Genomic DNA, 10,324 nt, shown 5'->3' with positions numbered 1-10,324 from the left:
TTGGTTCAACTTCTAAAACACACTCTAGCTTTATCATGATACCACTAAACACTTTAAAAATAAAATTTGCAGGTTTTGAAAATGAATTTACAACCAACTTATAAATATCTACAATTCTGAGAGTTTTGAACTAACATAATCGATTGCTGTCTTACGTGTAGTTGTCAAGGAAGGGGCCATACAAAAACACACAACTTTGCGATCAATGTTGATGGGATTCTTGAAGAAATTGGCTAAACAGCAAATCACAACCAAAGGAGTGAACAAAAAACAGATTGCTAATGTCTGCTTTGTAAAATATAGGAATACAAAAAATATTTTGTAGAAAATAGGTATGTACGCATCAGTGTCGTTGGAAAAAAATTAATGTTAGAAAAAATGGAGCTATCCATATGGTTGCTTGCCAACTTCAGGTTTTTCAAAAGTCTTATCACAGCGACATAAATAACTTTATTTGCACATTTAGAGGCGTTCAATTGTGACATTTCAGAAAGGATGGTCCAAAACAAAATTTTATAGAAGGTTCACATACGAATTTATTGTATGTTACCAGACAAGCAAAGAAGTTGTGTGACGAATTGCAAACTCGCTTCCACCTGTTCATATGATCATTGCCCTATTTATTTTGATTCACAGGAACTTCAAGAAGAAGTTTGTACCGTTGCGTCAAACCAACCCTACCTAAGAAGAATGAACCCTACTACATTGAAGCAAACATACTCGACCCTACAACCACCTTCTTGGTGTAAGAAGGTAATAAAATAAGACAAATACTATGCAATTCTATTCAAACAATCTAATTTGAAAGAAAATATTCAGTACTATTTAATAGCAAATATTCGATTGTCTCCAGAACTATCTGCAGGCACTCATTACTGCAAAGGTCATTTGGTAATGAGCAAAAAATAAAGCCATTTATTTATGTCTAGACTTAACATAGGATACATTAAACATTTTAAACAGTAAATTTAAATTTTAATTACCAAAATAGCAGATCTTTAGGATATATTCAAAACGATAATACTTAAAGATAATAGAAAATGACTATCCTCTTTTTTACAAAACAAACCACAAATCCAACAACAAAAAAGCTAATTGCAATATTGGCTAATGATATGAACTTTATAAAAGCTAAATGCATTCTAAATAAAAATACACTTTCATACATATTTTAAACTATACACCTATATCAAAATACACATTAAAAAAAAGCGCGAAGAATTTTAAAATAATTTGTCTTGTAACATAGTTGCAGCTTCATAGCCCAGGAAACAAGCCTTGAAAAAAGGAAATCAGATTTCAATACGTCATTAGATAAAAAACGAGCAACGTAGTTGTCGAATTAAATGCAAATAACATAGAATTTACAAAAAATATTATTCTGATTTTCGATGCACCTTCTAATTCAACAAGTGAACATATCTAGCCGGAGACATTAACAAATATGCGAAAAACTACGATACTTCTTAAGTCCGCCTTTCTTCTCCGGTTTGATGTTTTACTAAAAAATTTCATGCTCCAACGCATTTTAAAGGCAGTTCAGCCATTTGTCAATTGTCGAAACGCTTAATAATTGACAGAAGGCTTAGGCCACATCAGTATCTGTTCAATTGTTTCTAATATAATAAAATAGCTTTGCTAGTTCTTAAAAAGAGTTACAAACATTATAGCTTACCGCATTTGCTGGAAAAGCTCTCGCCAACATCGGAGTCGCACCTCGAAAAAAGGCTTGCAAGCCCTCTTCACGTAGCTTTACAAAAAATCAAATGAAAAACAAATGTAAGGAATAATTTTGGAAACTTAAAATATTTAGAAATTTATCAATCACATCGTAGCCTGGCCATATCTCGGTTAATGCATGTAGCTGGCAAAACAAGATGGCAAGTGGGGAAGTTAAGAGGTACTAAAAACATTTATATTCAAGCAAAAGCTCTGGCCAAATTTCAAAAATGTTTATTTAGACTTGGAGTTTCTCAAAAGGGCAAAACTCTCATCACGATTACCTCTGGGAAAATGATACCATATGTACACATATTTTGCACAGAACACGATGTAAAGTGAGTATCTATCTTACAAGCACTTATGCTCAAATTTGTAGACAAAACCCAAATTGACAAGAAAAAATTAATGTACAGAAAAGATGGCATTGCTACCTACAGTTTGCATAGCAATATTCATTAATCCTCTTCTGTACTTATCAGCGGGCGCTAGAAATTTAAAAAAATTTAAATTACATAAAAATTTAATAAACAAAGTGGTAGGCGTGGTTGAAAAATGAGGAAAAATGGTCGCAAATTACCAAAAACAATGAAAAGCACGAGTCCTAAATTGCATATGAAAAGGCGTTCCATTTTTTTGGAAGTTGATCTCTATGGACCTGTTCTAGCATAAAACTTCTACTTTTGAAAAGGTGATATAAAAATTACCAACCCTTAGAGGCATTTACTACGTGCACAAATAAAGAGTCAATCTCACATAAATTAAACAGAAACAGAGACAGAAACAGCCTTACTTTCATAAATTCATGACTTGGCGTGATCCATTTCTTAAGAAGGTATTAAAATTTTAGTTAGCATAATCTGATAATCAACTACCAACAGTGCGATTAGCATAGCTAAATGAACACGGTTTCCTCTAGATTATAGGTCACGAAATAGTTGAAAATAACATTATCAGTTTTAGTTATCAAACATTCAATTAACAAATTGGTCTCGGTTCCTTAAAAGCATGTTTCAAAATTGGAGTACATCGATAGCAAAAAACTCAATTCTTTCTTCTGCAATAAAGATACGTGGTCCAAAGAGCATAGGTTGAAAGTAAGATTAAAATAGAAACATTTTCAGACGTCATACTATTATAAGTTTCCTTACATCCTCTGCGTCGTAACAACGTAAAGACAACATAAAGAAACCTACCTGTCTGATACCTTGATTTCATAACGTCAGCTGGAAGGCCAACGATGTTTGCTAGAATTCCTGCTGAGCCTGCATAAATGTTTTGCTTATTTCAACACAATCAGCAAGTTAACAATACTAACAAGGATATGATAGGATAATGTCTAGAATCAATAACAAACTAACAATATTCTGGTACTTTGCTACTTCAATGGTATTTTGAATAAACTGTAAATGATAGATTTGTGTTAATAGAATTTTCAAGTTCTATGATATAACAATACCACCTCTAATATTAAACCTTAACCTAAATAATGAATCATTAACCTTTCAAATACTTTAAAAGATAAAAAAGTTGATAAAAATAAGAAAAATTATGATAAATGAAATTTCCAAAAAAAACTATAGTTACCTCCAGCTAAAATAATTTTCCAAGGACTTTTACTGGAAAAAAGAAAATTTGCCAGTAAAATAAAAATCTACATATTACAAGAACAAATGAACAGAATATTATCTCAATTTTTAATGTAATAATATTTCAAAACTACCTTTTGCCTTCTATTCCTAAATTTCTGATTGCATATTCATATGTGACAAAGTATGCACCACTGGCTGGTATATCTAAAGAAAAGAGACATTCAGTGACAGGATGAAAACTTCTGAGTGATAGAAATCTGAAGTTCCTGATGAAAAAGTAATTCACAATGAGAGCTGACAAGTTCATAACATAAACTGACAGAACAGCGTGAACTTTCAAAAACATGTCTATGCTCAAATAGATGAAAAAGCTAAAAAGTTTGGTAAATTTGAAGAACGTTTATTTGATAAAAACAAACCTCTTAACAATGTAAACCCCAATCCTTTGTAAAGACCTTTTCTTAAGCCAGATTCTTTGTAAATTTGAACAGCACAATGAACAGGTCCTTTGAATTTCACTTTTGATGACCCTGATCCTTTTTGCACCTAGTGAAAAGAGGGAGTACTGATTAGAATAAACAAACTATTTTTAATTCTAAATGTTGAAAATGCTGTTTCGCCTCTTCGTGTAAAGCAGTGATGGGAATGATACACATAGATAAAATCGTGTTATGTAAATAGACACTAGTTGCTCATCCTAAATCCTTGTTCAGGATACAGAAAACGTGGAACAGAGAGCCCAAAAGTCCTAAACCCTAAAAGAACTCTATGGGGCTTTCGTTTCTATGCGAAATCTTGACCGATAAATTCTTTTAACTATTTAGAAGATTATTCAGTTATTCGGAGGCTATTTGGGGTTGCAAGGGGGCGAATGCTAACTAGTACCTACAATTCAGCAATTTCACCCCAAGATCAGCAACGAAATAAAAAGTACGCAATAAGCCCCTTACTCAGCAAATTCGCCCCAAATCCCTCTGGATTGTTATAGGAAAACGGCCACTGAAGGGAACATACTATTCAATGTAAAGAAAAGAGCACCGGTGTCAAGTGCATGCACTAATGAAGATAAACTGCTTTCAGCAGAATTAGGAAAAACGTGGGCAAAACAAGTGATTTATAATGATGTGAAAGTCAAAAAGCATACGTTTAAAGGCCTATCATCTTAGAAGACATACTCACTAGCAAAAAAGAGAATCTTATCGTAATTATCATCTAACTGTAACTTGAAGATAATCAGTTTAAGATATCGCCCATTCCTAGCATGAGCAGAAAACAAATTTTCAAAACGTCTTTCCCATTTCTGAAATCGCTAAATGATTTTGCAAAAATAAACGCATTAAAGAACGAAATTAAAACTAGATGAAGAACGTCATCCCCTTTCCTGCTGCTTCCAAAGCAAGTTACAGAAAACATATTAAAGCTGTATCATCTTGATGCTCTCCCTGTCTTCTTGTCCCAAGAGGATTTAATATTTTCAGACTTTGTCAGTAGATTTGGAAAGACAATTTTCAAATGATTTTTGCTACCCATGCATAATTTCTGTACTCATCTATCAGTATGCTGCCAATTTTATCCTTCTCCTATGGAATCATTCCAACACAACATAAGCTTGCTAGATTTGCAGATCATGATGGTTTGAAAAACGGCCTATTTACATATTATTCTCAAGGCTTAGTGGCCCAGTCATTACTAGCTACCAATATGGCATTGAGGCGTGAAAAGTAACAATCTGTTTTATACTAAAAAAATTGATATCAGTTTGCTAGTGAAATAGAAGTAGTTTTACCTTAAACATAAACAACTTTTAGAAACAAAAAAATATATTTAAGGGAGTACCTGAAGCAAGCACTTTATCCTCTCGCCAGGAGCATTCATGAATGAAATTAAAAACCCAGACAGCATTCCAGCTTTTAATATTTGGAAATTGCTGAAAATTTTGCAGAATTTTCAATAAAATTTTCCAAAAATTGCTGCTTATCAGCTTTTGAGAATCAATGTGTGCTTCAGCAAAATAATGATATCTGGCCTTCTTTCAAAAATAAGTGCTAATATTGCAACTCTCGAACCCTTTATCAATGATAACGAAAACAGGTTAAACAATGTTGTCATAATTCAAAATGTAACATCATGAAAATACATACACCATAGCTTTGCAGGCATCACATAGTTGCTGGCACCAGGCAACCAGGGGTGGGAAGGGTGTGGTTGTGTGAAGGGGCAAGAACATCCCAGAATGCTACCAGGGCTAATTAATAATATTTTGTGCCTGCGAGTGCAAAGCCGAGTAAATACGTGCCTGTAACGTTACGATTTATAATCAGATATTGATAAATCGAGAACCTCCCTTTAGAGTAAGGACCTTCTGTCATTTTGCTAATGAAAGCTCTACACTACTACCTTTTATATTGTATTTGACTGTTCAATTTCAATACCAAGAAAGCTATTTAAAGAAAGCATAACTGTAACACAATAAAAGTAAATAAAAAACGAATCAGAAATGTGCCTGCAGAAAGTCCTGAGAATAAACTTCTATGCTCGCACCAGATTGATGAGGTCTGTCTGCTACATGTCAGTGCTAAACCTTTCTAAATACCAACCAATTTTACATAGTATGTAATAATTTACAATTCTCCAATTGTAAGCATTAACAAACTTTACACATTCCTCAGTTATTTTACTCACTATGCACAGGAGGTTCTTGTAACAAGAGCATGGTATATAAGGGAACATTCAAGAATCAATTCCAAAAAACCATACAACTTATCAAAAAGCATGTTTCCTGTTATAGTAAACACATGACAGAAAATGGTACTAAAAACAATGGCTAAAGTATACCTGAGTGCTAAACTGTCTCTTGAAGTTTGGAGAGCCCTTCCAACACCATAACCCCAAAAACCAACAGCACACATTGGAGTAGCTATCAACAAGGGTGTTCCCATACCTTTGTAGAGTCCTCTAAATCCCTGAAAATCAAAAAAGCTCTGTTTTGATCTTGGATGTAACATAATCTAGCAGCAAGACTGGGGGCAAAGGAAAGCTGGGGGTACCCTAATCAGAAAAGATCTGGTGGCATTTCTCTGCAAAAATTTTGTGACCAAGCCTGCGGAATGCTGAAAAACAACTTTTTTTAAATACCATAAAGCCTTGGCAAAACAACCAAACATTTCCCTAAACATTTCACTCAACATTTGTTTAGTTAAGTTGAGCGAAGTTTAGTGCGGGTGGCAAAACCTGACTAAACTTTTCACTAAACACCTTTTAACTGCGACCTGTGTAGGATGCTTTGGAGATGTAGGGGATCTTGCCTAAGGAATTTGATTTCTGTTTGTATCGTTGTATGTTAGCATAAAAGACTTCAAGTGCAAGAAATGGGTAAAAATAAGAATTTGATAAAAAAGGGAAAAGATAATTCGTTTAGAACAATAATAAAGTTTACTGTTGAAGAAGACACAGTAGCATACAAGATGATGAGGCAGATATCTCACAAAGGCATTCTAGATATTTTGGGTCACATGAATTTCAAAACACTGGAGTGGGCTTTAAGATAGCTAACGATAGCTCTGAAGCATGGATGAACAAATGCAAGAAAGCACATGAAAGAAACTATTAGTAAAGTGTATAAACATCAAGGTGACAATTGCAAAAAACATGGGTAAAGCCATAAATAGAAAGGGAGCAAAGAACATAGCTAATATCAAAGCAAAATACCTCATTTTTTATTGTTTTATATGCGCAGTCAAGCAGCCCGTTGAATTGTGGTAGCTCTCCAAACTTTGGATGTGACTGTGTTTGTAACCTCACCTGAAAGTAAAGAAAACTCGGTAAATGAACAAAATTGAATAAAAAATTAGTTATATTGCTACAACAGTGCAGGGACTAGGGACTAGGGATCATATTGCCGATTGGAGAAGGGATAAAAATGCAAAAGCCAAAATCTGAAGTTATTTTTACATTGTTCTAAGCAGAGTTTTGGAAATTATTGGGGGTAGAGGTTAAGCCTTGTCAGGGTCCCTTCATCAGTGTAAACAAAGAGGTCTTTACAGTGTTAAATAATGCAAACTCACATTCTCCAACTGTGAATCTAGAGGAAACTGTGGACCTAGATGAATTTTTTAAACAGAGCAGTTTACTTGGTAGACAAGCATCATGGGAACTTAATTCCAAGGGGTTTAGGTAATAAGACAGAGTTTTCAACATATTCAACAGAACAAGTGCTTGATGATGGTCTACTTGCCACTAGGATGAGTAAACAGAACTCTTTTTTGTAGGAATGAGGAAATAGAAGTTCAGCCTGGCTGTTCTTAATTTATAGAAAATCTGAGGCTGGATTGTACTTAATTCATTCTTAAATTTTTAGGGTTTAAGCAGTACAATTGCTAGCTATTGTACTCAAGGAGAGTGTTCAGGCCCCAATTGCCAACAAAGTGAGTGTGACATCCTTTATGGCCGACAAAATTCAAAATTCACATAAAACACCAGTAAACAGCAAAAGACTTCTTGCTTTTGAGACTAAACACTGTTCAAAACTAAATTTTACAGTAGCTCAGCCTATTCCTAATTTCTTCTTAACTTTTGATCAATTTTGGGGCTTGTGTTCTCAAAATTTTTTTCTCATAAATAAAGTGTGTACTATGTAGGGCAATGTACTTCAAGGGCTAAGGCCTGCTTCCCATAACTGCTTCATGAAGAAATTCCTCCTTGTGAACCATTTTCCTTGTAATTTGAGCTAGAACACTTTTATTATAATTTTACATAGTTATCATCCTTAGCATCATCTATTATCCAGACTCAAGAAGAGGCACTATATGACCCTACAGGTTAAATTTACTTCAACACAAAAGCATAAATTTGGGTTTTGGGCAACACACATATGATGATGCAAAGTAATTATATTCGAAGGTAGAAAAAATTAATTTATGATGTCATATTTTATTTAAACAAATCAATTCCAGATCTGCAATAATATACAGTATGTAATTACTGATCTGGATTTCAGGCAGTTCAATGAGATCTTGGGAGTGCACAGGTTATTAGCCGGAGTGCAAGAGTGCATTTGTGATAAATGCAGATTTGACCCAATACTTTTAGTTTTTAATAAAATAACAAAACATTTCAAACAATTGCAAGAAAATGACTGCAAAAATATATTCTGTTGTATAGCTCAAAAAAGTCACAAAAATTCTCTACTTGCTAAACTCGCAAGGAGCCTTGTTTTTCAGTTTTGATCCAGGGCCACAGAGACCCCGTTTACACTGTTCCTTCCAAGTTTGGAACCATGACAAAAACTGTTGTGGTTCCCCCGTCCGTTTTCACTAGCACTGTGGAACCGAGAGGATTTTGCTCTGCCATCCGGCACCCTGCTATGACAGCAAACAAATTTTGTACCGTCACAGTACCATTTTAAAACAGGACAGACGAGTAAACGAGATCTGAAAATTTTTGGCAGCCCTGATCTCAAAGGGATCACTCAATTTACAATGACACACTTTTTCCAATCCAAGTTGCTAACAAAATTAGAAAGTCATTTTGCAATATCTGAAAAAAACTTTATAAATTGAGCCACACCCAAAAACATCCCCAAACCACGCCGATATTCGGGTGTGCAAGAGTGCACTCGTAATTTCACAAAAATTTCTCGGGAGTGCGGCTGCCATGGAATCCATACAGATGCGATTACAGAAAGACAGGCCTAAAAAGGCAAGGTAACTCCAGCAAGAATCCCACGTGATCCACCTATACTGTTCACACCTACCATAGTGTAAAGCGGTTTAAAAAAAATTGTGAATTAAGTCAGGTCCCTTCTTTTCTAAATAGAAATCAGCACATCCCCATTAACGTTTATTTTTAGCCCCTTTAAATTGAATGAGAGTAATGACTCAAAACGTGATTGTGAAACCAAATTAGGTATACCTTGATGGTGTCTAAAGGATGTCCAGCAAATACCAATGATATACCACCAGCGCCCCCAGATATAAAATTTTTCAAGTTTGAATGCTTTTTTTTCATTTTGAAAGATGGCTTACGTTCCTGTCTAGCGTGAATAGAAAGACAGCACAGAAAATTCCTCCATAATTGATTTTGAGTGAAATTGATGAGAATTGAGTTGAATAGTTTTTGTGGGTACTCAGCCACTTCATTCTATGACCGTGCTTTTAATTGGGGGGGGGGGGGGTTATATGGGGTGTGTGTTTTTATGGGGTTGGTGATGGCTAAAAACCAATAGCAAGGCTATTTTTTGATAGTTTTTTGGATAGTTTTCAGAACGTTTTACTTTTGGAAATTTTCAGGGGTTAACTACACTTTGGAAAAAGAATCAGTGGGAAAAATGGAATTCCACCCCAAATTCTTTTGTTTTACTAGCCAATTGTTAATGCGACAAATGCCCTTTAACAGTGGTGTAGTGTCCGGCTATCAAACGTATCCAGTGAATAACCTGAAAGGCCGTCGCAATAGGGGGCGTGACACCCCCTCAAAAAATAATTTTGTTGCAAAAAAGAGACGTATTCTGCCATCTAGGGGTGCTTAGTTAGCAAATTCTCAAACTTTTCGGTAAATAAAGGATGGCTCATCATATTTTTCAGCAAATTGGGCCTGGAAACCCCCTTCCCCCCTGAGCACCACGGCAAGCGACGGACCTGATACCCTAATATTTTTAGAGAAATATAAAAAGGCTATGTTCAATTGCTTAACTTGTTTTAGAAATAAATTCAGCCTCTTGTTGGCTAATGTGGATCTGCAATTTGATATGCGGTTTTATAGAAATACCATTTGATAAAAATACAAAAAAGAATTGTAAAAACCATTGGAAATATTACTTAAAAAACATTAGGTATATTAGAGACAGCGCATTAAGGAAAGTCTCCAATCTGGTATTGATTTAAAATGATCCAACTTCATGCAGAAATAAATGAAGATAACAGAGTTTCCTTTAATGATAAAATGTCAGTGTGGTATCTGTTTCCAGCGATTTGAAGGGTCTGTACCCCTGGACCCCCTTTTCCATCTAGCATAAT

General features: G+C 34.7%; 1 protein-coding gene across 1 annotated transcript; it reads right to left on the bottom strand.

Annotated features, from left to right (window-relative positions):
* Nucleotides 1-332: 332 nt before the first annotated feature.
* Nucleotides 333-9,422, bottom strand: LOC135686622 (mitochondrial carnitine/acylcarnitine carrier protein). Its single transcript, XM_065202892.2, has 11 exons — nt 9,222-9,422; nt 7,020-7,112; nt 6,147-6,274; nt 5,148-5,238; nt 3,731-3,857; nt 3,443-3,515; nt 3,307-3,338; nt 2,916-2,984; nt 2,158-2,207; nt 1,676-1,750; nt 333-1,277 (listed from the first exon to the last, which is right to left on the bottom strand). The coding sequence occupies exons 1-11, from the start codon at nt 9,315-9,317 to the stop codon at nt 1,224-1,226; spliced, it is 888 nt and encodes a 295-aa protein (XP_065058964.2). The 5' UTR covers nt 9,318-9,422; the 3' UTR covers nt 333-1,223.
* Nucleotides 9,423-10,324: the final 902 nt, after the last annotated feature.

The sequence above is a fragment of the Rhopilema esculentum genome, chromosome 6 (assembly GCF_057945365.1).
Source record: "Rhopilema esculentum isolate cy_ngs chromosome 6, ASM5794536v1, whole genome shotgun sequence".
Taxonomy (NCBI): domain Eukaryota; kingdom Metazoa; phylum Cnidaria; class Scyphozoa; order Rhizostomeae; family Rhizostomatidae; genus Rhopilema; species Rhopilema esculentum.
This window is presented reverse-complemented; position numbering and strand designations above follow the sequence as displayed.

Coding starts and splice junctions, on each gene's coding strand:
- LOC135686622 (XM_065202892.2), bottom strand. CDS start 9,317: ATGAAAAAAAAGCATTCAAACTTGAAAAATTTTATATCTGGGGGCGCT. Junction 6,275..7,019: donor ATAAAACAATAAAAAATGAG/GTATTTTGCTTT, acceptor TTTGATTTTCAG/GGATTTAGAGGACTCTACAA. Junction 2,208..2,915: donor GAAATCAAGGTATCAGACAG/GTAGGTTTCTTT, acceptor TTAAATTTCTAG/CGCCCGCTGATAAGTACAGA.